The sequence below is a fragment of the Cornus florida genome, unplaced genomic scaffold, assembly GCF_030987335.1.
Source record: "Cornus florida cultivar Cherokee Brave unplaced genomic scaffold, ASM3098733v1 CherokeeBrave_3.0.0_Hap2_Chr08, whole genome shotgun sequence".
Lineage (NCBI taxonomy): Eukaryota > Viridiplantae > Streptophyta > Magnoliopsida > Cornales > Cornaceae > Cornus > Cornus florida.
The window spans coordinates 82,283,533-82,301,602 of NW_026775578.1; the positions used below are offsets into that span (position 1 = coordinate 82,283,533).

At 32.2% G+C, this 18,070-nt stretch overlaps 1 protein-coding gene across 2 annotated transcripts in view; it reads right to left on the reverse strand.

The window, feature by feature from the left end:
* The window catches only part of LOC132268211 (outer envelope protein 80, chloroplastic), a 51,181-nt gene extending 50,069 nt beyond the window's left edge, over positions 1-1,112 (reverse strand). Inside the window, exon 1 of one of the 2 annotated variants that reach the window (XM_059769005.1) lies at positions 340-1,112. In XM_059769005.1, the coding sequence (XP_059624988.1) occupies positions 340-915 (576 nt within the window). In that variant the 5' untranslated portion in view covers positions 916-1,112. The remainder of the gene's footprint in view (positions 1-339) is intronic. The other variant, XM_059769004.1, reaches the window with a different exon arrangement.
* Positions 1,113-18,070: the final 16,958 nt, after the last annotated feature.

The following is an 18,070-nucleotide window of genomic DNA, read 5'->3' on the forward strand; positions in this document are numbered from 1 at the left end:
TCAACATCCTTTTCTCCCTTTACCTTCTCCCAACAGTCAAAATGGCATTATGAGAACTTTCTTGAACGAATTCATCTGAGCCAATTCTCCTATGAGCTCCACATATTATCAGAAGATGTTTTTCGTCCAATTACATTTTCAAGTTCTTAAGATTTACAGGAAAACAATATAGTTTCTTTTCCTGAGTGGGATTTAAATTACCCATGAAACAAGTCATGCAAAATGCGTATTCAGCTATGTTATTCCTCAGCCTTGGACACATATATTTCATTTGTAAAATGCAATACTAACGAACATCAAAATACTAAGAAAAAGGACAAATAACAGTATATAATATACCTGAAACACCAACCGAATACCATCCCGAGTATCAACTGCGACAGGCATACAAGAATAGAAGTACCCACTATCAATAATCCTATGCACGTCTTCTTGAACCTCTCGAACTGTGAGAGCAGAGTTCGGCCGGCACGCTTTCAGTGAGGCAACAGCCTCATTCTCAAGGTCCTTCCTCTCCAGCTCTTCCCCATCCTTGTTCCTCACCAAGACCTCGCTGATCAAGACCCTCTCTTCATCGTGCCGATTCACTGAGTGCCCACCCTTCGACTGAGTCATCGCGCCCTCCAATGCGCCCTGAGTCGACTCATCGAACCGAGTCAAGGCCAATGACGCCGTGCACAAGAGCGACGAATTAGCGTGAAACGGGTAGATTCTCTTGCGAGTACGAAATGATTTGACGAAATGGTTGATTGAGTCTTTGGTTTTGGCGAGAGTCGAAGTTAGGATTTGAGGATGAAATTGGAGAGTAGAGAAGAGAGGAATAGAGTGGTGGTGGCGATGGTGGTGGTGGAGAAGTGGGAAGAGAGGAACTTTGAGAGAGGAGGAAATGAAGCGAACGCCTTCGTTTTCCGGCATTATTTGACCGGAGATGAGTCTGCAATTGCTTAATCCTGTTCTTCTCTATTAATGTTGTCGGCTAACAGTAGTGAGCGAATCTTTGTGTCTCGGCAAGCTTGCTTCTCTTGTAGGCTTTGCGTGATAATTGAAAAACCCTAGTTTGTTTTTCCAGAGGGTTTAGAGGGGGAATAGAAAAGGTGGCCTTTACCCCCAAAAAAAAAAAAATTTAATAAAATGGTATATTACACTTACGCCAGTAGATAGGATAAATTACATAAAGCTCCCCACAGTTTTGAAATATTTCACTTGTCTCTCATCTAGTTAACACCTTTGTAATAAATTGACCCCTTCTATCGATCTACTCCACCCTTAAAATATTTGTGAAGACACTTTTGCCCCTTTAAACTTGTGTAAAAAGAAATTTGTATCCAAAACTTAGGGGTGTTAATTGGGTGGGCGAATTATGGGTTGATCATGAATGGGCGAGTCAATCCATTTATGATGAGTGATAGAAGGGTTGGATGTTAAATGGGCTAGTTAACACACACCCAAACCAATTACCCAAATATTTTTAGATACAAATTGTCAAATTCTTTAATTGTTAAATACCAAAAAAAATTATAAAAAATTATTTTTACATTAAATTAATTAATTTTTTGGTCTCACTGGTTACATTTTTTTTCCTTTAAATTTTTTATTATTTTTATTTTTGAAAAAAAAAATTACTATACAACTTACTTTGAGAATTATCACAGCCCAGAAAAAGAAAGAGATAGAGAGAAAATGGAGGAGAGAGAATAGGAGAGAGAATAAAGGGAAAAGAGATAGAATAAAATATATATATATATAAAATAAAATAAAAAAAAAACAATGAGAGAGAAACAGGGAGGAGAGATAGAAAAACAATGATGGAGTGAGGAAAACAATGATAGAGAGAGATAGAAATATAAAATATTATTATTAATAATTTTTTTTTTTTATGACAAAAAAATGAGAGAAAATATAGGAAAAAAAAAAAAGAGAGAGAGATTTTGTTTGAGCAGATTATGATGAGTACCCACTCTTAATCCACCCTTGACCCTTGAATTGAACGAGTACTAACTTTTTACCCATTATTCACCAATCACTTAAATTTGAGTACCCAAATGATTTAATTTTAGAGGACGAGCTTGGGCAATTTAATGGGTTTGGGCTTAAATTGCCATCCCTACCAAAACTAAATATTTACGCATGAAGTTAAGGCCTTGCTTGGTTTGCAACTCTCAAAACTGTTTTCAAGAACAGTTTTTAAAGAACCAAAACAGAGTACAATTTTCAAAATTTTCAGTTTGAAAATCTGCGTGGTTGTGAAAACTACAAAAATAAATTTCAAAATACAAAAACTTATAAACCTTCTTGTGTTTACACCCTATGTTTCAGCCAATGACTAGTTGACACGTGGCAAGTTTTACATAAGACTTGCCATATATTAATTCTATTTACACCATAATTATCAGCCACTTTCCAGTGGAAGGATTGCCCTGGTCGATTTCCAATGGAAGGTACTACGATGTTCTAGTGGAAATCACTGTCTTCTAAAGGCTTTGGCTAAAAACCAATCCAAGGTAGACACGTGGCTTAATAAAAGGGAACTATTTGCACCATAATCATCGGTCACTTTCCATTGGAAAACTGTTATGGCCGATTCCATGGAAGGGTGATATGCAAACGTAGGTGCAATCATAAAGCAACACGTGGATTCATCTAAGAAAGCCATTTGGTGACGTGACCACCTTGGGACACGTGGCAGCCAAGGAAGCGAACGGTTACATGCAAGTGGAAAATCGTGGAACCCGTGACAACTAAGAAAGTGAGCGGTTACATGCAAGTGGAAAGTCATGGGATATGCTAACTACCATTACTAAATTCTATAAATAGGTCATGCTATTGTTACTTAGAAGGCCTATTCAAACACACAACACAAATTACAACAACATTTCAATACAATCTTTCTTTTCATTGCAATGCAATTTCAATATATTTAGTCTAAGTCCTGCACTTTACTTTATATAAGATTATTTTACATTCAAGTCAATTACTTTCATAAGTAGTTCAATCTTCCTTAGCCAAATAGCAGTCCTGAAATCCATTTTTAAAGGCAAAATGAACCCAGAGGTGTTCAGACATTTTCACAATCGCCTGGTCTTGCAATCTTCCATCTGGAATATTGTTTGGATCTCTCTTTGAAACTACAGTAGTTCTTGGCACGCCTATCCGGTTCCATCAGAACCGACCATTTTTATTGGCCAAACAACTTGGTTGTATATACTGAAAATTGTTTCCTGAAAATGTATTGCATATCACTCTTTTATTTATTTTTAACATTTATTATAAGTATTAGATGTGTATTACACTTAAATATTCTTAAAAATAACAACAACAAAAAATGCACAAAAACAATATTGATTTTTTTTTTTTTTTTTTAAAGGGAGGAGAAGAATTTTATTGAAGTTCTTATAAACTTGAAGTGTATTCTTAACTGGTGAAATGTAAAATGTATGGGACTTGAAAAAATTAACATAACATCTCACAATTTAGATGTATTCAATGTATTGCCAAATAAAGATAAATAAAAACTTTACAAAAAATTATTGAGGATTGCACTAGAAAAACAATTTAGTGAGGATTGCACTAGAAAAAATATTGAGCATATTAACTAGGAAAAAAAACACATAATATTGAGCATATTGACATTCTTACAAATTTAAATTGTACACAACATTCTTTTTACAACATTTTTTTCATTATTTCAGTTGCCAAATTAATTACTTACCAAAAATAATAAATATTGCACAACTTCCAATAGACCATTATTAGCAAGAAGATTGCATATTTTCCTAAATATGATATTTTTTTTACCCTTTTAAAAAAAAACCTCAATTCTTTTTTGTGACTAACTGTGGATTTTTATTGTAATTTTTTTAACCTTTTTTTTTTTTTTTTTAACCCAAAGGAAAACATTTTTGAGAAACACTAAGAACACCTTTTAGTAGTTCTCTGAAAAAGACTAAGTAATTCATTTGCATATACATGTATATTTTGTTTTTGAAGTTGTCATAAATTTTATGTATAAACAAACTTTGTTGACTACCAATATGAGTTGTAACAAGGTCAAACCTATTTGATGACATAGATCATAGCATCTAATCCTTGTTTATGTTCTCTTTATATAAGGAATTCATTGGTATACATTTATGTGTGTGTCTGTATACACTAGCATAATTCACGTGAGATGACGTGATTGAATAATCACCAAACAATGATTTTTAGTCATAAAAAAATATTAGGTATACTTCTCTAGTTGTATCTCAAACTCGAAAATGGATCATAAACCTGCATAAATGAGCATGCATTTTATTAATTTATAATTCTAAATAATATGTATTTAATAAGAAAAAAAAAAAAAAAAAAAACTTAATTTTGATTCTAAATAGTAATTAATATAAATATAAAGTAATACATTTGGAACTATTTTGCGTTTTTCATGTTTTCAATTATCTAAAGAGGTAAAGTTTAAGCATATACACTTACCTTAATAGGACTTACATGACTCCTCATATACTTTTCCTCTTTCAGTACCCAAAATAGAGCCCCTCAAAGGCTTGTAACATAAATTAGATTATTTAATAGTGGCAAAATAGAGAAGTCATAGCGATGTTTTCGATCACTCAGTCGCCATTCGAACACTATATGAGCAGTTTTGGGGTAATCAAGACATGAATTTGATGTATATCATTAGAAAATAAGTAAAAAAAAAAAAAAAAACACATAAACATCCCAATTGAAGTCTCACCTCTTAGGTAAGTACGATGATAGACCTCAATGAATTCCCATGAGCAATCATCACATTTTAAGACATCTTGATGATTGCACAAATTACCTTTCTACGACGGTGATGCATCATAGTAAGCACAACAGTCATCCTTGTATAACTATTCACCAAGGTGAATTAGGATTAAAGTTATTTTACTTGGGAAAAAATTCCAAAAAAAAAAAATCAAAATAATTCACAAAAAAAAAAAAAAAAAAAAAAAAAAAAAAAAAAAAATTCACTCTACAAATTACAAATAAATATTCACTTCACAAAAATGTGCAACTCAACGTAAGGATTACCACATTTGAGAAGTTGATATTATAGTTATTCTAAACTTCCTGAGTATAGTTTTGTTTTCTCAACAATCTAACACTGGCCTTATACCCTTTGAGACCAATTAATAAAATTTTTATTGATAAATCTTGATTAGAAGAAGTAAAAATTTTAAATTTACAGAATTTAGTTTATAAATCAAAATTGGTGATTGAAATTTTAAGAGCACGTATAAATTGAAAAGATTTCTCTTAAACGTATTAATATATATGATGCAAAATAAATTCCTAACAAACTTAATTTATAATTCGTAGTTCCTATTTTATTGGAGCAATATTCCAAACAGTACTTCCTTTCTAAGAAACACTCACCGTGTGTTTAAAAATTAAAGAAGAAAAAGAGAAAAGAAATGACCACGACCATATCCTCCTCAACAAGCAAAAGAAGATTGTAGATAGATAGGCAACATGAGAATGCGTTACCTTGCTGTACGAGTGGGTGCGTGTGTGCATGAGTTTCCATATTAAACTTTATTGTAATACACACACACACACACCATATCAAACTTATTATTATTTTTTGCTTTAATTTACATTATACCACTAAATTATTCTCTATATGACATTTGACTGATAACTTGATATAGAGAAAATAACATTTTCTATGAAAACTACTTTAAAGTTGGCTTTCCTAATCATTCTTAGTTTGAAATTTCCCTTTATGAAGATATTAAAAAGAAATATGAATCAGAATCAGCTATTACAATACAAATTCTTACAACTCAAGTATAAGATTGAAAAAAAGGAAAACTATTAGATTGTACTTGCAATTACTTTTATTAAATCAAACTTCTATATAATACCTAGGTAAACGAGAAATATTATGCATGCATTGTCATTATATATCATTACATCTCAAAATCTATAAATAACATGCACAAAATTTCACTTATATTGCATAAACTTTAAAAGAACTTCGAAAAATGAAATGGTGAACGCAAATAATTTGGTAATTCGATTTTAAAAAATCCAATCAAAATTTTAAAAATTCAATAAAAATTTTAAAAATTCTACATATTAATGTACTCAAATGGATTAAAAACTCCAATAGATGATTTTTTTAAAACATGAACAATTTGATTTTCGAAGATTAGAAAAAGACTCCAACTCTATAAACACATTCAGAGAGCACCATACAACGGTATATCCTGTAAATTAGGAGCTGACTCGGCCTTGACGCCATGAGAAAGCTCATGAAGCCCTCTTCCTTTTACTTGTACTCTTCATAATCCTCTTCCTCTATTCTATGCAATTTCATGCACGACCACCTCATGAACATCTACCATGTTAGGACCATGAAACTTTCAAGATCTTCGTCCATTTGAATATACATTCCATTTTTCAAATTCTACAATAGCTTAAGCACTACTTAAAGAAATGGCCAGTCAACAATGAAAATAAAAAGTTTATAGAAGATCAAATCACACTAGCATAGAATAATATAAACAAAGAAAAACGAAAAATTCATTACATGCATCATACTGACCCCAACTACAAGCGTAGATTTTAATTCTTGGCTCCAAATGCCCCTCCATATCCATCTCTCTTTTATCGTTTCTCAACACCCCTCACTCACTAAACCATACTCTAAAGAAAGATAAAACACATGTCTTCACCGCAACCGTAAGCAGATTTCTTAGCATTTAGTCATTTATATAAAACAACAATAAAATTTTAAAATTGTATAAAACACATATAATATAAGAAATAAAAAGTCCAAGCAGTTTTAATAGTAGTTACAACAAATTAAATGGAAAATTCAAGCTGTGTACCTCTTCAAAAATTGAAACGTGGGAAACTCAAATGTTAATTGTAACTATTCAAACAATAAAATTGTTTATTAAAAGCAAAAATAATAATAAATGAAAGTTTAAAATGTGTATAAAAATAAAAGGTTTTTAAAACATTAAATGTAAAGTATTTAATTAATATTATTTTGCATTTTTGAAAATTCTAAAAATGTTAATAAATTCCTTACACTTTAGAATAGTACTAGGGAAAAGCATGTGCTTTGCACGTGATTAAAAATATATTATATATAAATAAACAATGTGAAACCTAGTTTTATTATATTCATTGAGTTTAAAAATGGTCATATTAACAAATTTTTATTGTTTAATTTTTTTAGAAAAAAATTATAATAAAAAAAAAAACATTTAAAAAAAAAAATACAATAATTACAATTTTCTCAATAGGACTGAAGTGTTTACTTTTCACTGTGAGTGTACTTACATATAATAAAAATAAAGTAAAAAAAAAAAAAATCTAACTTTATATGCTGAGGGTTGTCCTAAAGAAAGAGAAATAAATTCTTATACTTTCTCTAATATGAAGAAATCCAATATTACCAACTCAGCCATAACTTTAAACTAATTAATAGATAAAAAATACTCTAAACTCCGGTATTGGGGAAGAAATCCTCACACACTCACATACCTTTATAAAACATTGTTCTCATCATTACGGAGTGTATCAAAGTATGAACACGACCACTTATTCAATTCTGCTTTCAATCTTGAATCTTGACAAATCGAACAAAAAATCTACAACTCGATTGGACTCATTTTGACAAAGAAATTTACCAAATTACAAATTTATATTTCACACTCTACACACTCTCTCTAGGGTTTGCTCTTGAAGATTAAAGAAGAAAGCTTTAGCAATGCTAGGAGATTAAGATTGAAACTTCAATGATAATCCTCACCATCTCCATGGCTAGCTAGCTTCCTCCTTAGGGGTTGGATGAAGCCCTAAGTCATATATTGTATCACTTGTCTTCAATTTGGGGTCTTAAATTGTGTAGTTATATAACCTTGCGAATTATGCTTGTTGATTCAAGTTTAGTTGTGTGTTAATACTCAAATTAATCATCTCGTGATCTTTATATTATCTTATACATTGATTATAGTTGATTGATCTCAACATCTTCATTTCTTGTAGTTATGTGAATGCTGGTTATACAATGATGCTTAATTGATGTAATTGCATTCAATTTGATAATTCATACTTAGATTTGATGGATGGTGCTACAACTCTAGACTAGATGTAGGTAGGTACTTAAGTTTGATTAATTATACTTATTGATGCAATTTACATATTCTCTTTATTGTAATTGCAATTGTGTGCTTGTAGCCACAATTCTTAGTAGCATAATTGATTCTTCCCAAATTTAATTACAATGGTACAATGCCATGGTTTAGAGGTGGATTCCATGTCTTAAGTCTCTCTTTCTCTTATCTTATCTTGCTCATTACTGCTCACTTAATTGCATTCTATATAGCTTTAATTCTAGTTGTTGATTAGAATAAAACAATCATCACTTATGTTACATCATTTCTTCACTAATTGTAAATCGAAGCAAGCCACTAGTCCTTGTGGACAATCCTTACTCGCTATACTGTAGTACTAAACCACACATTTTTAAATATTGATTGATAAAAGAGAGCGACCAGAAAGGGTCAGCATTCTCACTTCTGATTTCAAGCATTAGCCTTAAGAATAAAAGCCGGGGAAAGAATTACAGAAAATGAGGGTAAGCTAAGGTGGCCTATTCACTGCAAGATTTCTTTGAAGTTAAGAGAGGGTGAACAAGACAACTACTCCTACTGAGGCACGCAAACTCCCATCATTTGATCAGTTCTTTTTCTTTTTCTTTACAAGTACTTTGAAAGTTTAGTCTTTCGATTGATATGTGATATAACTGTTCTTTGAATTAATATAATATGAGTTTATAGATCTAGTATGAAAAATTGGGAATATGTAATATGCTCTTAATCAATACAATATGAGTTTGTGGACCTAGTATGAAGAATTGTGAATGGCCTTATACTGAGATATCCATTTCCCTAGTTTCACTGAAGAACTTTTATGAGTTATCTCTATTTTTCTTCAGTTTTTTCAATTTTGTGAGTGTGCTACAACACTCATTTTATTTCATCTCATGTTTTAAATCATTTCATTGAAGAAGAGGTGGTTAATAATGGAGAAGAAGACTGATCTGTATATTAAATATAGGTCAAATGACATTTAAAGGGCATTTAGTCATAAAATTATATATTTATATTATTTGTAGGTCACGTGCAAATAAAATCATCATTTTTCAAATAGCAAATTGCTATTAGAGTGCTACATACTAAAATCTTGATAGTATAAAGGGTTTATGGTCAAAACAAATGTTCTGGAGACTGGAGGTTTAGAGAAATTTGAAGCAAAGTTTGAGAGGGTTTTCTATACTTAACCATAAATATATACATATTTTTTGGCCTGGTAATAGAAACGCCCTACAACATCTACAAGAGACAGAACAACAACACACAAACCATAGGTAAAACAAATAACTGAACATCCCAACAAAACAAAAGAACCACAAGACCACATCCAACTATAACAAAAGTACAACTATGCATATCCCACCAAAGAGCTAGCAAAGGCTGAGAACAAGGGCCACGTGAACACAGATAAGCCCTACAATTATATCGTGTCCTTCACGCACAAGCACCACTGACCACGACATAATTACCTTTGATAATGTCACGTACCTTGCGTCTATCTCACGCACAGTTAGCACCATCATAACCCTCAAGTCCACCATTTGAAACCCAACAGTACAACCCAAGAACCAAGAATGACGGTTGGCCGCAGAGCAATCAAACGGAGAAGAGCAAAAGAACGCCGACGAGCCTTCTTCAGCATGAAATCCCTGTGCAACATAAAAACAACTGTGATCCCAAGTATCAGCACAAAAGCCATGCACCGAATTTATACTAGCGTGACAAAACATTCCGGCAACACCCTACCACGACCCATAAGACATGGCGCTCGGAATAAACATTGTGCGGATCGTCGCAGACAGAGGATGCATCAACCATGCTACAGAGACCCATTCAACTTGCAAAAGCCCTAAAATTCTCCCCAACTTCAACCCCAACAACTGAAACGCTCCCAAACAAAATGAAAGGGGACACGCCAGAAGAAAGCTTGGAACGCAAAATAGAAGCATCAAAACACCACAATAGATTCAAGATTTAAGCATCAATGGCGTACCGGCTATACGACTAAAAGCAACAACACCCAACCAGTCCCCATATTCCATGGCTACGACTTTAGCGCTTAGAAGATGGAAACCAAAGTAACATCGTGACTATATAGAACCCAAAACAACAAATAGACCGACGCAGAACTACAAGGGAAACCAAGGAAACCGATACAATACTGGGATCAAAGGGGAAGATTTGCGAAGATTGGCTGGTGTGATGACTACTGATCAAAACACTTGATCCGAAAATCCACAGAACACTGGAGATCAACCGAGCGGACCACCTGCAAAAACAATGATCTGGATTTTTCAGGGAAGCCATACCAGCAAAACATAACAGATCGGAGAAGAAACTCTGAAACACAGAGAGTCCTCTACAGTGAGAGGAAATGGTTGAAACAAGATATTCTACGAACTTCGGTAATTATATGAGTTCACTCCCTCTAAATTCACTTACTCAACCATAAATATATTATATGCCATGAACGATTATTCCATAGCATGAAGTTTATAACATATAAATAGTGTAAGTATAATTATCTCTGTCACATATAGGAAGAAGAAACAAGGACATGAAAATTATGCATGAGATATGTGTGTGTGAAAGAGAGAATGTGCATGTTGACTGCTTCCTAAATGAGTAATCACTCCCTTAATAAAATCTTTCTATTTCTTTACTTTTAATATGGTCAAACTTTACATAAATTCTATTTAAACATCTATTTTAAATTTGTTACAACGAATTATACTTAATCCTAGACTAAAATAAAGTCATATTGAGCAATATGAAGGTGGTTCATAGGTTATATTTTACCACATGTCCAAGATGTGTCAATACTTAGGAATGTGCACTTCACTTTTCTACGATTGCGCTTCACTTTTAAAAAAAAAAAAAAATTTGACAAAAAGATCTTGAACTCACTAATACATTAACCTTTATTTTATAATACCTTAATTACCCTTTTAATGTACTCTTGTGTCTACCTTCTCTAATTCCATTAGTACTTTGTGGACAGTAACTCAACCTAGTGGTATATTTTTACTAAGTTTTGTCAATAAACACTCTAGATCCAAACATTTTAAGTTTGAGAATGTTATACGGCTAATTATACAATTAGACATTGTAATTCTAATTTTGAATGAAAAAAAAAAAAAAAAAATGAACGCACTCACCTTACCAATAGGCCATGTTAATCTGTGTAATAAAGTTCAGTCACATTTTAAATTTTATAAATTGTTTTGTCATATATTTGTTATAATTCTCGACTTCAACGACTCATAAGTGAATAATTTAATTGTTGACATCCATATATTAAATCTTAGTAAAACATATTCAATGTTTTCAAGGTGTCTTTCACATGCAGACATGTCCTATCATATAAAAACAATCAATCAAAATTAATAAATTTATGATACAAATTAACAGTCTTCAATACAAAATTTTTACCATTGAAGTAGCAGAATAAAAAAAGTAGATTTCAAAATCCAAAACACCAACGAATTCCAAAAACACTTAAATCCAAGTACAGAAAGAAAGTTAATAGAGGGTGTAAGCCCCAAACCTAAAAAAAAGAAAGGGGTTAGGAAAGCGCCAGAGATTGAAGCCGTAAATTGGGGAGAGAGGGGGAAATGAAAAATCATTCCATAAATAAAAGGGTAGTTATGGTATTTGAAAGAATTTTTTTTATGTATCTATAAAGTAGTTAAAAGTGTCATTTTATTTAATACTATTGAAGTGCAATAATAAAAAAGCAAAATGTGAATATCGTCTTATTATAAATTCGTCGAATGTGTAAAACAAGTTTCCAAGAATGTCCGTACTCCAACGAATTCCATGCTTCTTAAAATCTAAACATTATGTAAAATTAAAATTTCCAAACCAAACATTGAAAAGAAAAAATAAAAAAGACTTCAATTTCTTCTTTTTGTTTTCTTGTTTAAATCAAAAGGCTTCAATTTCTTACCATCAGAATTAGCACCTCAATTTCTTATCATTAGAATTAGGGCAATAATGTTATATTAGAAGTTAGAGGTGCTAAGGTTCAAAGTTGGCCTCCCAAAAATAATAAAGAACAACCTAACCGCTAGGTTACCAAGTGTTATATATTAAAAATAAGTTAAAAGATTAAACTATTCAAATATTAAAAATAATATTTTATATATATATATATATATATATATATATATATATATTACTATCCTATATATAATGATTTTGTTGGAAAATTTGCCATTTACCCCTACTTGAATAAGGCTAAACTAACTTTGTGAGACAATCCTTACTATATGATCTTCTTAATATTTATAAGGGTAAACTACGATAGCCTCTCCTGAGGTTTAATCGAATTGCAATAAATCTGAGCTTTGTAATTTTTTTGCGATGTGTCCCTTTAAGGTGTGAGTTGTATGCAGCGGAATATTTAAAAAGTTTTGTATTTTAGAAACAGATCTATGTCTTTCCAATTTTACTTATTTTAGCAATTAAACAATTAATCTTATGCAAGATAAAATAAAGCAAAGTAAAGAGTTAGAGATGACACCATGATTTTTAGCGAAGAAACCCCAGTTGATAAAATACGTCAACTGTTTGGGCGGGAAAAACCTCATGGACTGTGCAGTTCAAAGTAAATTGATCTACTATGTTTGCAACAAAGTACATTGAATTTTGACTCTGGCTCACACCCTATCGTTCTACCAAACACCAATATTTGACAATCCTCTAGCTTTGCGACGTCCCGTCCAATAGCAACTTAACCTCAGACTTATGCTTGATATTTGTAAAAGAGTAGCAGGTAGATCAAACAACACTTCACGAATGCTTTGACCCTTTTAAAGTATGATTGCTTTTACTTCTGTTCTTCAATATCTGAATTTGATGTAGAAGTAGATCTTTCTTTAATCGATGTAGATGCAACTGCATGATCAAGATCAGGAATTTTGAACAACACTCTAAACTCACTATGTGTTTATGTGTGTGTTCTAGAAAGACTAATAGAGAAATCTTTTGGATTTTCTGCAAAAATAATCTTCCTAAGGCTTTTATGAATAATGAAGTTGTAGTGCTAAAGCCATGAATAAACCTTGATGACTAGCAAGGTTTATGTAGAATTTAAAATGACCTAATTCCTTTGAAAATATAGAAAATTTCGTGCATAGGACTTGGTATACTTCTAAACCGATTAGGAAAAAAATCTGAAATAGGAAACTAAAGTTACCAAAAGCTGTCAGGACTCTAGAACAGGTTCAAGGAATGCTGAACTAGTTTAAGATTGGCAGATTGAACTCGAAGCTAACCTTGAAGGTCTTGAACCGGTTCAAGAAAGGCTGAGCCGGTTCAAGTCTTGCAAACTTGAATCCTAAGGCTCTGAAGGCTGAAAACACTGTTTTGGTACGTCCGAAAAATATACCAAGTATAGAATGTGTCCTAACCTCTTTAGATTTCTTCCTAAAGTGTTGTTCTCTCCTTGCTTGAATGATCTCAGTCATTGTAGCTTTGAACAACCTTTCAATTCTACAGTCGTTGTCAATCCCGATATGGTAACTTGAAATTACAACTCAACTAGGACTTGTTTTGTTTCCGATAATTGCTAATTACAAAATGTATATCTCACATGAGGCTTGCCCCATTTTACAAAGACCTCTCCTTGCAGTACTTTTTGTTAGAATATTGATTAGAAGTGACCAAAATGCCTTTTAACTAAGTTAAAAAGACCCTTATACCCTTATATTATCAAATTACAAAAAAAAATATTCTAAGACACGAAAGTACCCTTTTCTATCTCCCTTTCTTTTTCAACACCCAGTTCAACGGTTGCCGGTGATGGGGTGGTGGTTGGTGATGGTGGCGGAAGGAGGTGGTGTGGGTTTGGCGTTGGTGGATAGGAGAGAGAAGGAATAGAGAGAAGTAGAGAAAAAATAATAGTAAAAAAAGTCTGTAGGCTTTGTTGCTTTGGGTTATATATATATATGGTTTTAGTTGTGGTCGGTGATGGTGGTGGTGGAAGTTGGGTGTGCGTCTGGCGTTGGTGGAGAGTGTTGAAAAAAATATTTTTTATTTTTTATTATTATTATTTTTTAATATGGGCAAACTTCAAATTTAAAATTGTAAGATATTTTAAATTTTTTAATAATATAACAATGAGGGTAGATAAGTAAATTTATATCAAAATTTGACACAAGATGGTGTTTGCAACAAAATGGCAAACTTCAAGTTTATTTACAATTAGGCCAAACCTCAGGGGAGGTCATTGTAATTTACCCTATTTGTAAACAACATAAAAATAATTTTAAAAATTTATTAAATTTCCTATTATAACAAGAGTAATGCTATTAGGGCCAAATATTTTATTTTTTTGACAACTCAAAAAAATATATTAATAATGCTAAGTGAAAATTTCTAAAAACTTTATGTAGAATTGTATGGTAGTTTTTGATACCAACTTACATTATTATGATATACATTTTCCATTACACCAACTACAACCCTCAACATATGAGGAAATACCAATGGTTGTACATTCGGTGACACATGTTTGTTTGGATGTAAAATATTTTTTAAAAAATATTTTTTTAATTTTTTGATGTTTGGTTGTCGTAAAATATTTATGAAGGAAAAATATATTAAAATTTTACAAAAATAATTTATCCATCAATAATTGGTAAGTTATTTTATATGTTCCGCCCGAAAAACTTGACCTCAATCTTAACTTAAACCTTTACCAAATATCAAAAAGTACAAATAAAAAAATATTTTTACGTCGAAACAAACAGAGTACCAATGTAAATATTTTTATTTACATTATATATGCAGGTTAGTTAATGTTCACATCAACTTTACACGTTAAATTCATAAAATAAAAATCTCCTATTTACAGTTAACTTAAGTCCTCAAATTTTTCTCCAAAACCAACACATTTACACATTGGACCCAAAAAATAAAAGAACAACAACAAACATATAATTACTGGACACTGCTAGTGCTGAGATATCAAACAAGATGTGAACAAAAGAGATCGAATAACATGCTATCAAATGTAATCAACAAAGCAACCCTGCTGAGAGAAGAATAAGCAAGTGATTACATATGTCTGATCAAAATGTCATAAAAATTAAAACTAAGACGAAAATTACGTCTTGCAAAATTGAAATTTTTTGACAATTCACATTCTTCAAGATTGTGAATATATATCAACAGTAACATACTTAAGCCTGCAAAAAAAGATATCATAGTTGAGTAACGTTCTAATCATTGAACTTTGTTATTAACAATATATACAACTTCAGGAAAACAACATAGGGAAATTACCCAATTGTTGTCTCAAAATTAAGACAAACCCAACATATATAATAGACTATTTAAGATGGGTCAACATTTTTAATAGTGTAACAAGTAGAAGTAGCTGATATGACTAACTGCCATTCTGAACTAAGGACCAGAAATTCAAAATTAAGCATATTTGAAACGGCAATCAGTTTAACAATACAATTTAACAGAAAAAAAAGAAAAAAAAGAAATGAAAATATAGAAAGTAACCTAATAGGGTATTAGAAATATCCTGGTGTGGAGGGAAAAATCTCCCCACCAATTAACCTCAGCAGATGGGCTTTGCTATACGTCTCTTAGGTCACTCAACTTCGAAGGCCCAAATTGATAAGCCCAAATTACACATCATTCATATCTCAGCCCAGTTATAGAGCAAGTCAAACCTGCAGCTCCGGCCCAGTCCCTGGCCTAGTACAAATGAGGGCGGTGATTTGGGTCCATCAATCACATAATTAAAAGAGTCTAATATACCGGACAAGTCTTATATAGAAGGAAAGGAAACCATTAACTGTGGATGACTCCTGGGGGGCAAGCAATGCTAGCCAGTCATACCTAAATTCTACCACCAAAAATTATATAAATAGAGGCATGGACCTCTAATAAAGATATCTATTAAAACCTTAATCTTTGCTTTGCATTGCATTGATTACTTTCATTGAGTGTGTTATGTTTACTCTTTGACTTTTTAAAGTCGACAAATTTTTACACCTACACCCTGCATTAAAAATAGAGTTGGAAATACATGCATTTATCTGGTCCATGGAGGGTAAGAATTTGACATGGCTTCCAAAAAGCAAATGCATCACTGAAGTGTTAACCTTCATGTTCAAGACTGGCAAACTTGAACCGGTTCCATGTAGCTGAACCGGTTCAAGTTTCATTACTTCAAAATTTTCAAACACTGGCCAAGTTGAACCAGTTCAAGGACTTTAAACCGGTTGAAGGTCTTCTGACAGTTTTGGTAAACTTTGTTTCCTGATCTATTTTAACTTCCTATTTGGTATAGACCTTCTTTCCAAAAAAACCTATTCACGAATTTGATTTCTTTTCCAAGTATATTTAGGTTTTTGAAAGTCTATATAAATATATTTTCACATCTAGGTTTGCAAGTATATTTAGGTTTTTGAAAGTCTATATAAATATATTTTCACATCTAGGTTTGCAAGTATATTTAGGTTTTTGAAAGTCTATATAAATATATTTTCACATCTAGGTTTGTGTGGCTTTTTGCATTAAACTTACGATTTTCACTAAAAGTGTTTTTGTGAGATTTTTGAGAGCATATACACTATAGACACATGCATGAGTGAATTTAGAGTGTTGTTCAAATCCTAATCATGCTCAAGTCTATTGAATATTGCATATACAATGATCAGAGAGAGAACATACCTACTTCTTCTACATCAAATTCAAATTCAGATAAGAAGAACTCCATATCACACTTTGAAGGGATCAAGGCGTTGTGTTGTTGATCTACTAGCAACCTTTCTACAAGGTTCGAGGCATAAGTCTGAAGTCAAGAACTGTTGGACAGGAAGTCGCAGAGTCAGAGATATTCAACAGATTGAGTTTTGGTAGTGCGAAAGGATTTGAGTCTGAGTCATAGTTTGGTGTACCTTGCTTCATATACAGTGGATCTTTTTAAACTTGGGATAGCGCACAAAACTCGAAATTTTCTAATTGGTTTTCTCGCTAAAATCCAGTGTCATCTCTCAGACTTTACTTACTTTTATTTTGCATTTGATTAATTTGTTTAATTAATCGGTAATTTTAGCAGAGTTAATTAAATAGAGATCGACTTAATTAAATTCTCTCTAGATAAAAACTTTTTTTACAATATATTTCGCTGCACAACTCACAAAAATGACTCAGACACAGTGACAGACCGATAGTGATTGCTTCAACCTCATTTAACATATCAACAGCCGCCACAATTCTATGATCTTTATCCAGGACTCAAACACAATTATGTGGTCATATATGGTGTATAATCCTAAAGAACAAGCTGATCATGAGCATAATGTAAATGAATATGAATATGACCAGACACTCTAATTTTAGTGCTTCACAATTTTGATCTCCAATGACTTGGGAACTTATATGAAAAAAGCAAAGACAAATTCAGATTGAAATACAAATTAAAAGACTCAAGCTGGTGGTTCTGTTTAATTCATGCAAGAATCACGACTGTCATCCATCAAGCATGAAAGAAGGCATCAATTTAAGTCAAGCTTTATTCCTCTCAAAACGATTCTGTTTTATCCTTAATATGCATACACAAATTTCGTGGAATTATAAATCTGCCAAGGGAAAATATATACTAATTAGAGTAGTTTTAGAGTCTCAAAGAAAGCTTAGTTATAAGGCACAACTTTATACATGACCAGCAATTTAGGCATGCCAACCTCAAGTATTGTTAAGCCGGTTATGCACACGGCGTGCATGAAAATGGCGATTGTAATAACAATCAACGGTGAATGTGTGTGTGAATCACATAATCATCATCATCCCTCTCAGAACCACCACTATTTTTGTTGCCATCACCGGTGTCTCTTCCCTTCCACATGCCTGCAAACCAAAACCCGTGGTCTGCCAGCCTCTCTTGGAGGCAACTGGGCATGTCACCGTGC